Source organism: Perca flavescens, chromosome 3, assembly GCF_004354835.1.
Source record: "Perca flavescens isolate YP-PL-M2 chromosome 3, PFLA_1.0, whole genome shotgun sequence".
Taxonomy (NCBI): domain Eukaryota; kingdom Metazoa; phylum Chordata; class Actinopteri; order Perciformes; family Percidae; genus Perca; species Perca flavescens.
This window is the reverse complement of record NC_041333.1, coordinates 23,467,362-23,482,291: the sequence shown is the minus strand read 5'-3', so window position 1 is coordinate 23,482,291 and position 14,930 is coordinate 23,467,362. Positions and strand designations below refer to the sequence as shown.

The following is a 14,930-nucleotide window of genomic DNA, read 5'->3' as shown; positions in this document are numbered from 1 at the left end:
GAGCATATGGATGGAGGGAAAGGTTGTGGCCTTCTTCTTCCCTCTCTCCAGTAAATCTCCTATACTCTTATCTGTGGTTTTCCTTGGTGCACCCCCGGAAAATAAAACTGAACCCATATAAAGTAAAAAGAAACTTAAAAAATACTTGGCAGGTTTGTTGGGTCGGTATCACTACATCTTATTAATGCCAACTCTAATCATCAGGTATCATCATCATGTTGTTCTACAAACATGAAAGGGTCATTGATTTTCTCATCGAACTCTTAAGCAAGCAAATAAGTGGATTTGATAATGGTGAACCGTTCATATAAGGTACGAGGGGTCCAGTTAGAGCCTGTTGAAAACAGCAGAAAGCACATTTTACTGGTGGCTCAGCAGGGTAAATCAGAGCTTTTACTGGAGACTGATGCAGTGAAAACAGTAAAAGCAGATGTTTACGACCATCTTTGAACCGATGAGTGTCACACAGCATGAGTCTGCCTGCCCTGCAGTGATGGAATGTAACTAAGTACATTTACTTAAGTACTTAAGTAGAAACTTGCAGTACTCCGCTACAGTTCAGAGGGAAATAGTGTATTTTTTACTTCACTAGAATTATTTGACAGCTTTAGTAACAACTTTACATATTAAGATTTTTAAATACAAAACATAAAATATGTTTTGTTATAAACTAAACTACCAAACAGTTTATCCAAGTACAACTGAAAATTGGAAACTATTTTATTAGTCTTTTAAGTAATTTGTGATGCAAAAACATTTAATGGTTCCAGCTTCTCAAATGTGAGGATTTACTACTTTCCTTTTAAATATTTTAATAATTTGAATATTTTCTTAAAGTGCTCATATTATGCTCATTTTCAGGTTCATAATTGTATTTAAAGGTTGTACCTGAATAGGTTTACATGGTTTCATTTTCAAAAAACATATTTTTGTTGTACTGCACATTGCAGCAGGTCCCCTTTTCACCCTGTGTGTTGAGCTCTCTGTTTTAGCTACAGAGTGAGACATCTCACTTCTGTACCATCTTTGTTGGGAGTCGGACATGCCCAGTAGCTAGGTAAGGTCTACTAGCCATTAAGAAGCAGAGTATGAGGGCATGCCATGCTAGCAGCGAGCATTATAACGTGTGTTACAAAGTGACGCATGTTTGTCACGGAAGTAAAGGCTGGACTACAATAGAGCTGTTTGGAGCAGTTTGTGAACAGTGTTTTCTGTTGGAGAAGGTAAGACCCTTTGGGGTGGACTTTGGGCTTTTTCACTTTGTAAACCTATAATGTGCACAAAAAAGATATGTAACATAATAAAGGAAAGGGAAAAAGCCAAAAAGCATAATATGAGCGCTTTAATAATGTTGAAGTTGGTACTATTGGTTGGAATAAACAAGCATCTTCAAGGTGTCACTCTGAGGTCTTTCTCCATTTTTTGGGAATTTTTACAAACCAAACAATCAGTTGATCCAATCACTAATCCTTAGTTGAAGTCCAATACAAAATAGTTAAAAATAAGCTCCACCTCAACCAACAACAACAGTAACATCCTGCTTATCTGCTTAGTATGAGCATAATAATCTAATGATATAATATGTAACAGTATAACAGTCACAGGGCTATTTTTCTGCATTGAGTATCTTTACTTTTAATACCTTAAGTACATTTACTTGAACATACTTTTATTTAAGTAACATTTTCAATGGAGGACTTCTACTTGTAAAAGAGTACTTTTACTAAAGTAACAGATCTGAGTACTTCCTGCCACTGCTGCCCTGTGTACAGTTGCTGATGCTCCATATGGTAACCATAGCTGGTCCATCTGATTACAGCCACAACACACGAAACACACAAAACAAACCACAGCTGTATTTTCTTTGTGGGTCTAATTATTTCCTAGCGGCCACTTAGCTTGTCACATTATGAAAGGGCAGCATATGGAAGAACACCGACATCCACACACTTACAAAAACACTGAAATGGGCACACACACACACACACACACACACACACACACACACACACACACACACACACACACACACATGATTAAGATGAGAAGCAGGGGTGAGCAAAGGCCTTGTATACAGAAATGTCCATTTAGTGCATTCCATATTTAAACAAAGTGGATGTTGAAATTCTACACTTTATTATGTTGAAGAGTTGTTTTTAGGTTTTTTCACTACTGCTGACTTCATCTTCTCAGCTGGAGACAGATAGGGAAAGCAGCATCCACACACACACACACACACACACACACACACACACACACACACACACACACACACACACACACACACACACACACACACACACACACACACACACACACACACACACACACACACACACACACACACACACACACACACACACACACACACACACACACACGCACACAGAGTGTGGTCCAGTACCTTCCTGTGTGGGGTGGTGTGCTGTGTCATGGTCATGGGGAAGCTGTGAGCACCTTTTAGCTGTGTCTTCTCCCAAAGGGAGGCAAGCCTCTGTACACACTCATCCCTGGAGCACAGAGCGACACTGGACTTACTCTGGTCGAAAGAGAGAGAAAAGAAAACAGCAGAGAAACAAATCAAATTACATTAGAAAAGAGATATGGTTTGGATAGAGAAAGAGGAAAAGTATGGGCAAAAAGGAGAAAAAAGTTGGGAAAACAAAGCTACTCTTGTTTGCAATTACGCATTTGAACAAGGATATTTCCTCAACTGTAAAACTCTTCATATATTCCCAGAAATTACAAGAATCAGAATCAACATTTAATGTAAAGTTTACATTAGGTTTTCCTGCTAAATTAAAAGAAGTCCAGATTTTCAAAAAGGGCACTACATTACTTTCTACTCTACAATGTAATACAACTTCAGTGAGCAAACCAGAACCAAATTTCCTGTGCACCTGTAGATTTAGCAGCATGATGTGTATCCAAAGATGAGGCTGTCGGCTGGTCAGGTTGAAGCAGGACTTGGCGTACAGACAGTAGTGGCCCTTAAGAGGACAGGAGAACGACAGCTTGGCCACACATCCTCGATTTGAATCTGTCACACAAACACATAAAAATAGCAATCATTAATTTTCCCAAGCTAAACCAGCTAGCTCTCTTCATCTGTGTGCTTCTCTATGTCCCTTGCACATATGGACTTGATTAACCTTGGGAACATTTTTACAGATCGATTCATAGCATGCATCAGAAAATGTCTTCTTCTCCCACCACCACCACCTCCCACGAACTCCCACATCTCAGCCAGGAAGAAAAAAACAGTGACGGGCCAACAGTTTCTGTGCTTCACAAGGAAATCATATGCTAGATCAAAATAAAATAATGGTTTCTTTTTATAGCGCGTCATTTTTATTTTATGCCATGAATGCAAAATAAAATAACTGCTTCCAGCCGAGAAATAGTGTGCCACAAAATCCCCTGTAAAACAGCAAATTGTTGTTTTTATAATTTGGTTTGAATTAAATAAGTGAGTTTTAGAGGTGCTGGTAGGCAGTTACCTTTCGTCAGAGCCAGGCTAGCTGTTTCCCTGTTTACTTTATTTTAGCTAAGCTAACCTAACAGGCTGCTGGGTGTAGCCTTATAGACGGACAAAAATGAGAGTTGTATCAATCTTCTCATCTAAGAAGAAAATAACTGCATTCCCCAAGATGGTTAAAGGAATCAAACATCTTCTAGTTCTAGTCAGAAACTTGTAAAATCTATAAAGCCATAACAATTCAACAAAACCAAGGTTATCCCAGTTTATAGGATGTAAATAGATAGAATAGAATACATAGAATGTGTGTCTGTTTATCCTGCTTCACTTGTTAGTTTCATGAGTTCCTGAGAAAGTTTGTATCTGACAGTCGGAAACGCTGTATACGCTGTTTGTGTCAACTCAGTGTGTGTGTGTGTGTGTGTGTGTGTTTGGATTGAGGATACATGTGCATGCACACTCTTCTGTGTAATCCTCATCCCCTGAGATGAATGGGTCGGCAGCTCACGTGTAGGCCAGCCAGCAACATGATGACATCTTCCAGTTGAGACCACCTGTGACATCATTTGCTAGGGGTTGATTCTCATAAAGAGACTTAATACTAAGAGAGCAGATGCAAAGCACCAATTACGGATAGAGGAATGAATGTGTGTCTATGTATATGTGTTTAACAATTGTATATTTACATTCACCTTCATATTCAATCAATTAACCAGAGACCAAAGGAGGAGTTTGTTATTTTATGTCTTTCCTATTTTGCGTGTGTGTGTGTGTGTGTGTGTGTGTGTGTGTGTGTGTGTGTGTGTGTGTGTGTGTGTGTCTATGATTGTGTATATGACTCCTGGCTGCCTCTTAGTTAAAATGACTAATCCCCTAACATCCCCTCCCTTCCCCTGTCAATAAAAATATCATCACCTCTCGTGTCGTGTTTGAGTCTGGTGCTGTGTGTGCGAGTGTGTGCGTGAGCTTTGTCTGATCTTAATATGTTCAAAAGACTGAAGCCTTGTCCCTATTAGAGGGACTCACTGCTGCAAATGGCTCAGACAAAGGAATACATAAAGAATTGTACTGTCCAATTGCATACTTATGTAAGTATGTGTGTGTGTGTGTGTGTGTGTGTGTGTGTGTGTGTGTGTGTGTTAAGTGTGAACTGGTGTATTATTGAATTTGTGCATGTGAATGTCTGCACCCACACTACAGGTGTGTAAGACACTGTTGTCTAGCTCAATGTATTTTATGTCTAAATGTGTCTATCTTGTAAAATATGTGTATCTGATGTATCAAATGCATATTTCATTGTTTGTTGGTTGAATTTAGCTGTGATTTATATCCCATTAAGCTAAGATTTATCATTTCAGGAGGGGCTGAATCAAGTTTAAATAAAATCAGATTCAATATGGGAAATGTTAAGACAGGCGCTGCAACAGTATAAAATGACAATGAAGTCTTAATTCAAGTGGAGCAAATCGAATTGGAAAATGGAAAATAAGCAGAAAGCATAACACATGAATGAAAATAAAATATCAAATCCCTGAATATGAGACGAATGAGAGGGGAAATGTGAAAAGGGATTACAAAGGTTTTAGAAAGTGGATTAAATTAGTTTGGAGACACAGGAGGTTTCTCATTTCATTGTTTTTTCACATGAACTGACTGTTACTAGTCAGCACGCACTGCCAGAACTAAGGTATGAGCGAAAGCGTGCACACACACAAAACTGCACCCATATATATGTCCTTTATTCTACATATGTATGCATTACATTCATCTGTTTCTACTTAAACCTGACTATGTTGTATAGATGTAACTGAATTTAATAAGCCGGACCACTTTAAAACAATTATTTGCCTCTATACCTCGATTCATTTTCCCATTAACAAATTAGCTCCATGACGAGCTCCATGGCATAAATGAATAGGTCTGGCAATACTCCCATGAGAAGACCAAAACCAATAATAGAAGTGATCACACCGACCCCTTTAAGATGAAACCATTTTGAATCTGAATTGCAAAGATTAGATATCAACCAAACAGTTCTCATGAATTGTGTTTGTGTTTTGCCTGGTGGTTTGCATATAATGTAAATCCATGGATGAGGCCAATGGGGGACAGAGACGATAAAGTTAATATAATCATTCAACGTCAAATCAAAGAGATGATCTAAGGATCTATTTTTAATAAAAGTCTAGGGGGAGATAAATAATAAATAATACATTTAAAAACTATTTGCTGTGCTCCTCAGTAACTTACTGCCAAATTGTATCAGTTCAAAACAGAGATATTCCACGGGAAAATCATATGATCCTCTTCACCAGCTTGGCTGATGGCCCTCAATAACTAAAAAAAACACAGCTCTTAGCTCACAAAACGTCAAAGATCAAATTTACAATATAAGGTGTCAGTCCAGACAGGATATCAATTATAGGAGAACTATAACTAATACTGGGGTAGAAGGAGAAAAATCACACTCACACTCACATGACAGGATTAAAAAATCACTAATCAGCACATGCAAATTTAAAAGAAAACTGTTCCCTGACTGATTGGGTCTAAATGGGTGTTTATGTGAGGTAAAGAGTGAAAGTGGGAAGGAGAGAGGAGAAGAGGAGGTGTATTCATACCAGAGATGTGGACTTCACACTTGGTGACTTGGATTTGAGTTGACTCGAGTCACCGTTTGATGACTTGCGACTTGACTAAAAAATGAATGACTCAAGACTCGACTTGACTTGAGGCATGATGACTCAAATGACTCATTAGATTGAATGTAAGCTGTTAAATATATAATAATATAATTTAACGTCACGTTTCTGTCTAACTATCAAGTATGCTATGCAGCGGCGGCAGCAGCGCAAACTGTGAATCATGATTGGACAACTCAAAAAGCTCCCTGGTATGGGATTGTCATGATTGGAGGACTGGCTGTCAATCAAAGTCATTGCCATGGCAACATGTAACATGAAAGACCCCTGATGAAGCGTCATTGGTCGGACCAGACTCACAAGGGCTGCGTCTGTGCCACCAGTAATCACTTTTGGATTAAAAAATGTAAAACGTGACTTGATTTGGGACTTGACTTGCGTTAACTAAGGACTCCACTTGACTTGACTTGACATAACCTCTGACTTGACTTGACTTGACCCCAAAAAAATAAATCAACACTTGTTTGAGATTTGGACCAAATGACTTGAGACTTACTGGGACTTGGGCCAAGATGACTTGGTCACAACAATGATTCATACCACATCATTAATCAACCCCAGCCACCACGTCTGACTGTAGTCTCATTCAGGTTCTGCGGGTTACACAAACCCTCCCTTTGCCTCTCTCTGCGTACTTCACTGTTCTTCTCCATCTACTGCATACACCAATAACACTGTCATCAAATTATTTCTTAAACTGATCTCAAAGAAAGCATGCACTGGCAAAGATGTATGTCATGTTCACATTACCTTCTATCGCACACTGCTCTGGTATGGGGATCTGCTGCACCATGTCTCGACAGAACTCTCTGATCGTCTCCATATTGTCTCTTAAATGGATGAAGAGTCTGTCGGCGTCCTCCTGCTCCTCCTTCTCTCTGCTTGGATCTTTCTCAGCCTCGTTGACCCCTCTGTCCAGGGCAGCGGTAATGGGCATCGCACCGTCACCCGTCACTTTCATCTCAGCAGTCGGTGCTTCCTGGTTTTCTGAGTGTGAATTCACCAATGTGTTGGAGATGTGGTCTGGGCTTGGCTCCAATCCCTCACCGTCCTCCCCGGTGTCTGAGTTGATGGAGCGTGAGCGCACAGCGTGGAGAGCCAGGCTCTTTGACCTAAGAGAGACCAGAAAATATAAAACAAAGTGGTGCAAAATGTCCAGGGTTTGGTTTTGTTGCAGGGTTCTGTGGGCATTGGGAGATTGTTGACAATGATTTTGTAAAAACTAAAAGAAAAACATACAACTGCAAAATGTCTGAATTTCAATGCATGGCAAGAATACTATATTGTGGGCATATAAATTACTTTGCTAAAGGTACTGATCTTTTGTAATGAGTGTCTGCTTTTGCTTGAAGATCTTTTTGTTGTCTTTGGCCAACTTTACGTTAGTTACAAATTACATGATTCAGCACTCTAGTTCCCGTTAAACTTGCTTCAGTTGTGCCCAATGTACCTTGTAAGGTAGCAACATTTACAAGTCTAACATGCTAACAGACACTTGCCAACACTTTATCAATTATTTTCAGTGGTCTACAGGACTATTCACTTTATAACACAACAGATAGCGAACCATTAGCACTGACAAGGTGAGTTAAAACCCTGATTCAAAGAGGCTCTTTGTTTAATTTACTTCTTATTATATGGATATTTATTATATATGTCAATCATTTTATACAAGATACATTTGTTATAGGACAAACTAATGTCATTTTAAGACAAAAAAAGTGTTGTATAGTTCTGCAGCAGAAACATGGGCAACAGGAATCAATGCTCTCAACTTACAGCAGTACAGTCAAAAAGCATTAGACAAGTGATGTGTTCATTTATTGGCTTTGTACACCAGCGTAATGGACTTGAAATCAAAATGTAGGACTTGTGGACCTTTTAATATACTGTCCCAAGTTCTAATAATGTTAACATATTTTAACTAAATGTTACCACAAAACATTTTAATAAGAGTTTTAAAGCATATCCTATTCTAAAAAAACATTCTGGGAACATCAAAAAATGTGCCACTAAAAACATTTTAAGAATGTTAGGGCTTCATTTTCTAACAATGAAATAAAATACTAAACATTTTAACATTTTTAAAATGTTTTTATAGAATGTTATCCTACATTTAAAAAAACATTCAGGGGACCAAAAGAAAACAGTGCATGATAACATTCTCAGAACGTTCTTGGAACAAAAAGATTCTAGCTGGGTATTCTTCATAAAAAGAAATTCTTACTATTCAGTCAGATACTTAGCAGATACTCAGCAGATACTCAGCAGAGCCATGCCATGTTACATACAGTACTAACCAACCTGTTGAATCTCATTTCTCGTCTCTCTTCCCTGACGGCTTGGCTCAGGCTGTAGCGTCGCTGGGGGGCCGGAGAGTCCTCCTCCACCTCCTCCTCTTTCCCCTCCGCCATTTTCTCATCGAAGGCCTGGATATTCACCTGCAGCCGCTCCTCTGACCCACTACCTCCCCCGCCTCCCCCCGGAAGATATGCACAGGGAGACTGCGGGCATGCCTCGTCCACCCTGTAAAACAGTTTGGCCATGTTTGACTCTCTGTAAGATGCTATATTTATACGTGGATGCTAAAACTACGGCGCAGCGCAGGCTGCAGGCACAAAGACTTTACGAGGATGTGTGCTACATCTGCACACAGTTTAGACTTTATTGTTGAGATGATTTTACTTTTTAAGAACTTACTACAATACTTCCAAACGTGACAGTATAAGCAGAATTCTCATCATTTACAGTTTGCAAGTGAGACATTTTAAAGTAATATTTTTTGAAAGCCTGCCAGGTCATATGAAGCTTTTCTTAATCATCAATCACCACATTTCGTGTTTAATTGTCTGGAAAAAGCACCTGGCCTTGATTTGATGTCCTAAATACATCACTTGTTTAACGTATGACCAAATTCTTATTTAAAATCCTGCAAAAAATCTGAAACAGGAAGAACTGTTGTATTTAATTATAACTTTTAATGTTGTCCAAAACATTATGGCAGGGTAACGGATATTCCTCCAAAGTGCCGATCTGACAGGACGGATACGAATCTGGAGAAAGAAATCAGTTCTTTCTGCCTCATGTGTGCTGACACACACACACACACACACACACACACACACACACACACACACACACACACACACACACACACACACACACACAGAGGGCAAAGGGTTGGATTGCATGTGGTGGGCACGTGAGATGAAGCTGGACAGACACATTTCTGGCTAGCGTTTCTATAATTCTCCCTTTCTCACAATGACTGGCTCTATTTCTGTGTCTCTCGCCCCACATGTCCCCTCTCTCCCTCTTTTGTTGGCTACATCTCACTTTCTCCTTTCTCTCTTGGGCTTTGTTTTTCTTTGTCCCTCATTGCCTGTCTCCTCTCTTTTGCTCTCTAACCAAACTAATTATTCCCTCCCTCCATCTCTCTCATTTTTTCTTTCTGTCCCTATTTTTTCCCTACAAGTGGTCTTTATAACTTCATTTAACAGTCCACTTGTTTGCTGAAAGAGGACTTACAACTGCCCCGTTGTTGTTTTTCTTCTGTCTTCACCCCCTGCTGTTTCACTAATAAACCATCCTGCCTCTCTCAATCCCTCGTTCCCTCTGTCTTTCTTCTATTATACCCCAAGCAAAGTCTTTGGAAGCCTCCAATCCTGCACATGATGTTCTTGTTTCGGAGAGAGCTGTGCGTGTCATTCCCACACTACAGCCAGATGAATCCCAGTCAACTTATGCACATAATAATAGTATATTGTTATAAACCCACATTTTTTAGGTTTTAGTACCACAAACCGATTGAATGTGTGGGCTTAGTATATGTATTCTCTTAGCTTTTTACAAGTTTCAAACAAGTTTCAAAACTCTTGACACAGGAATCAGTATTTAAATAATTGATGATTTCATTATAAATTGTCTAGGCAATCCAGATGTTTACAACTGGAGTACTTTGTCCTTTGTCATTTAGTCTCGAATTGCCAGACCTATCTTTAGGGTTGTGGAGTAAGGTCTGGGCACTCCACACATATATTCTAGGATTGGAGAATAAAACGCTCTGCGTTGTTTGCATTTCTTTAAACCAATCAAATCTGCAAAATGGTCTCGGGAAGGAACTTGTTTTGGTGGAACATTTGCATCTGGCAAAAGAAAACGCCAAATACAATATTAAATGAAGTGAACTGTTCACACAATACAGTAACGTGAGCTATTAAAATTAGCTGGATACATGGTTAAATGTAATTTGCTCTTACCAGTGTATTGACATGTGTACTTCGTCCACAGCAATCCCCACCAATTGGTCCCAAAACGTCCCAGTTAGATAGTAAATGACAAAACATATTCTTTGCAAATCTTTACAATCATTCCCCGAAGGAACCAAGAAGGCCTGCCTTTTTGCATGATCCAATTTTTTCGCTTCAAAACATGCTTATTTTAGTGTGTAGCTTGGTAGCTTGAAGTTTGTTGTTGTTTCCTGAAGCGGAGGGATTTTGAGAACGGCAACACACAGAGAGGGCAATTATCCTGAAAATGTACTTCTGTTGATCCAGATTATTTGTCAATTATCAACACCTTTTAAAGCCCATAAAAAGTAAATAAGCAACAATCAAAGTTAGTTTTTTAAAAATTTGCTTCATCAGCACTGTGTGCAGATTGATGAGATTTGATTGACAGCAGCCTTTCAACACAAGCAAACAACCCCATAACTCTTGTCAGTTTTTAATTTAAATATCGTTAAATGCTGATTGGGGAAGTGAAGTACGTCCCATCACATTTTTGCAACTTCAAACCAGTGACAAGACCACAGGCAAAACGTTTAAACAGGCAAACAAATCAGTCTTAAGTTCTGGCAGCAGGTTAAGAAAATTAGTTGTCAGTTTCTTTAAATGATGGGAGGAAATACCGGACGGTATTTGCTGTATTACTTGAAGGACCATCACAGCTTATACAAGCACTAATAAAAATATGAACAAAAACATCTGTTAACATTAACAATGAATCTCTGGTGGTCTGGAACTACATGTTGCTGTACTGTAGTTCTTTATAGTAATAGTATATATATATATATATATATATATATATATATATATATATATATATATATATATATACATACATACAAAACATGAGGTAACCATTTAAATATCCCAAATCAAGTTACTAGTTCTAACAGAGAAATTAATCTGGATTCCTACTGCTGCCAGATGAGCACCTGACATGGGAGTAGCACTTTTTAAATTTTGGTTTATGAATACACATATTCAGTTTATCGAGCATGTCTAATTAGTTTGTTTGGTGTTGTTTTATTCAGCATCCCTAAATCCATACGTTTAACAGTATAGTTTGACATATTAGGAAATATGCTTATTCACTTTCTGGACATGAGTTGGATGAGAAGATGAATACCACTCTCATGTCTGTAGGTTGCATATCATGCTACGGCCTGCAGCTAGCTAACTTAGCTTAGCATAAAGACTGAAAACAGATGGAAACAGCTAACCTGTCAATGGTAAAAAGAACACCTACCAGGACGTCTATATTTCAAGAGTTAACACTTTATATGTATCTATAATAAACAAGAGAAAAAAGAGACATAAGAGGATAAAACAGTCTGTAAATGTGTGTCTCCTGACCTGCAGTGGATAGCCGTGCTCTCCTCCAGTCTTCTCCCCAGCAGTCGGGCTATAGCAGTAAACGAGTTGCTCATCCTGTAGATATCTTTACCGCAGCCTCCCAGTAAAGACGGGTAACGGTCGTTCAGAGCTCTGATTTCCAGCAGCAATGTGTGGTGAAAGCTGTGCTCCATGCTGCCCAGACAGGACACCAGGTAGACCAAGGAGCTGTGAGCATGAGTCTGGAGAAAGGGACCAACACAGAGAGAAAGACAAGATGTCAAAATTATAACATCTGGTGTTGTGATCCATGCTTGTTCCAGAGTAAAACTAGGCATAGGAATAAGGAAAGAAAGATTAAGATTGCCAACAAGTTGTTTTATTATACAAAAATCATCCATTTTAATGGCTATTTTAATGTTGTGGGTTGTTTCTGAGTGTACTGATAATTACTGAAAATGGGACCAGTATTGCCAGTGTTTGTGAAAGTATTGTGTCACTACATGTGTTTTGGTGAAAAAAAAGTGTGTGTGTGTGTGTTGGGGGGAGAACTTCTTTTGTTTCTAAATCATAACAAACAATAATAATTACAAACACATGCTCTCAGCAAAATTAGAAAATATAAACTTCTTCTTTTCCCAAATGGCATTACTTTCCCATCTGCCTTTGTAATAACACACATAAACACAAATTTGATCATTCTCTGCCTGCTTTCTGTGTAAAATTAATCAGGAACATATAAAACCTGCTTGCCTCTGACACACAATAATACTTTACACATAATTGTTGTATTCTTAGAGTAAGGTTCAAACTTCTCTTTGTGCTATTTCCTGTAATCACTGTTTTAAACTGCGAGGTTTTATCCTTACCCCTTTTGGATCATACCACGTTATTTAACAAAAAACAGACAAGTTTTAAAGTGGGGTAAACCTGTCAAGACAGGAATCTGTGATGACAGATGAACAAAGGTGATATGATTCGGTAACGGCCTTGCTGTGTTTTAAGGCGGCCAAAGCCAAAAAAACTCCATCTTGGGACAAAAACAGGATTCTTTTAAAAACTTAAGGCTTCACACTTGTATAAAACTGAAAAAAAACAAACTGATTGATTGATGGAGGGCCAAAATGACAGACAGAGCTGTGCTTACAGAGCTTAAGCACACCTTGTAACAAGGAGAGAAGAATGCAGTTACTGCACAGTTTGGCCATGTTTGACTCTCTGTAAGATGCTATATTTATACGTGGATGCTAAAACTACCAGAAAAGGTATAACTTGACTTTATACTGTAAAAACATGCAAAGTAGGTATTTAGGAGTTTGTGAGCCTGGAGCGCAGGCTGCAGGCACAAAGACTTTACGAGGATGTGTGCTACTTCTGCACACAGTTTAGACTTTATTGTTGCGATGATTTTACTTTTTAAGAACTTACTACAATACTTCCAAACGTGACAGCATAAGCAGAATTCTCATCATTTACAGTTAGCAAGTGAGACATTTTAAAGTAATATTACTGACAGCCTGCCAGGTCATATGAAGCTTTTCTTAATCATGAATCACCACATTTTGTGTTTAATTGTCTGGAAAAAGCACCTGGCCTTGATTTGATGTCCTAAATACATCACTTGTTTAACGTATGACCAAATTCTTATTTAAAATCCTGCAAAGAATCAGAAACAGGAAGAACTGTTGTATTTAATTATAACTTTTAATGTTGTCCAAAACATTATGGCAGGGTAACGGATATTCCTCCAAAGTGCCGATCTGACAGGACAGATACGAATCTGGAGAAAGAAATCAGTTCTTTCTGCCTCATGTGTGCTGACACACACACACACACACACACACACACACACACACACACACACACACACACACACACACACACACACACACACACACACACACACACACACACACACACACACACACACACACACACACACAACTTGGCCCATTCTTTTCCATTACTCCATTATCATAATCCCAACAACACTGGAAGCCAATCTCTGGCAGGAGCACATGTGATTTGTGTGCAGGAGATACAGTATTGGTTAAAATACTTCATTTAAATGTAAATGATTCAGATTTTATAATTAAAAAAAAAAGAAAAGAAAACACTGCATCAGTCTAGCGACAAGCCTTTCTTTCCTTGTTTGCTCTGTTGCTTAGTTTCCCCTGACTGTCCATCGGCACACTGATCTCTCTGCTTTTTTTGTCTGGCACACTAACAAGCCCCATGGAGATACTGTACTGCTGTGTGTATGAATGTGTGCTTTCTTTCCCAGAGTGCCTTCATTAGTTGTGACAATGAGTATACTGTATATCAAGGGAGGGGTGATTTAACCTTTGAAATCTAAACATTTCTATCTGAACGAAGTAACTGTGACGAATTTCAGCAAAGTACATCAAAAGTGATATTCCCTAGGTGCAAAAATATTAATGAATAAAACCCAGTGTTACAGTAATAAGTAAAAGAAAAGCCTAACCTCCGCCAAAAATGCATCCAAATTGTTGGTTATTTCAGCCAATTCAACTGATTTATGACCAATTGAAATGGCTGCTTGGGAATCACAGCTCTATAACATGAACATTGTGGTATATGCTGATCTAACACTCAATAAGTCAAGAAACACCATATAGACTAACTCTCTTCAGGAGGTAAAGGAAGCAAGAAAGAGTGTTGCAATCCTGTTAGAATCAAGTACAAATGGACCCCAGTGAGATTGTGTTTGTGTGTGTGTGTGTGTGTGTGTGTGTGTGTGTGTGTGTGTGTGTGTGTGTGTGTGTGTGTGTGTGTGTATGTGTGGCACAAACACAAACCCACAGGAGGTACTCTCCAGTGCCATCACCAGGAGGCCTCTGCAGAGGCATTTCCCAGAAAAACAAGGGTTATTTTCCAAATGGTTGCAATGTGAAGAAAGACAGGACACCGAGGTCTTACTTTGTGCATGTGTGCGTGCATGTGTGTATTTTGTATCTGTGCTGAAGCTGGGTTGGCAGGTTTTTTGACAAGAAGATTGAGGAGGAAAGGTTGCACTGGAGTAATATAAAACTGCATTAGGGTTTCCAGCCCCATGATCTGTCTGTGTTTGTGACAGTCATGCCATATTTTCCCCTTACTTTAATTTCCCCC

The 14,930-nt window shown here is 38.9% G+C and overlaps 1 protein-coding gene across 3 annotated transcripts in view; it reads right to left on the bottom strand.

The window, feature by feature from the left end:
• The window catches only part of veph1 (ventricular zone expressed PH domain-containing 1), an 88,290-nt gene that overhangs the window by 29,517 nt on the left and 43,843 nt on the right, over nucleotides 1–14,930 (bottom strand). For all 3 annotated transcript variants that reach the window (XM_028572983.1, XM_028572984.1, XM_028572986.1), the window contains exons 7-11: nucleotides 11,820–12,040; nucleotides 8,485–8,706; nucleotides 6,931–7,292; nucleotides 2,901–3,040; nucleotides 2,405–2,539 (exon numbers count right to left, since the gene is read on the bottom strand). In XM_028572983.1, coding sequence (XP_028428784.1) covers nucleotides 2,405–2,539; nucleotides 2,901–3,040; nucleotides 6,931–7,292; nucleotides 8,485–8,706; nucleotides 11,820–12,040 — 1,080 coding nt within the window. The remainder of the gene's footprint in view (nucleotides 1–2,404; nucleotides 2,540–2,900; nucleotides 3,041–6,930; nucleotides 7,293–8,484; nucleotides 8,707–11,819; nucleotides 12,041–14,930) is intronic.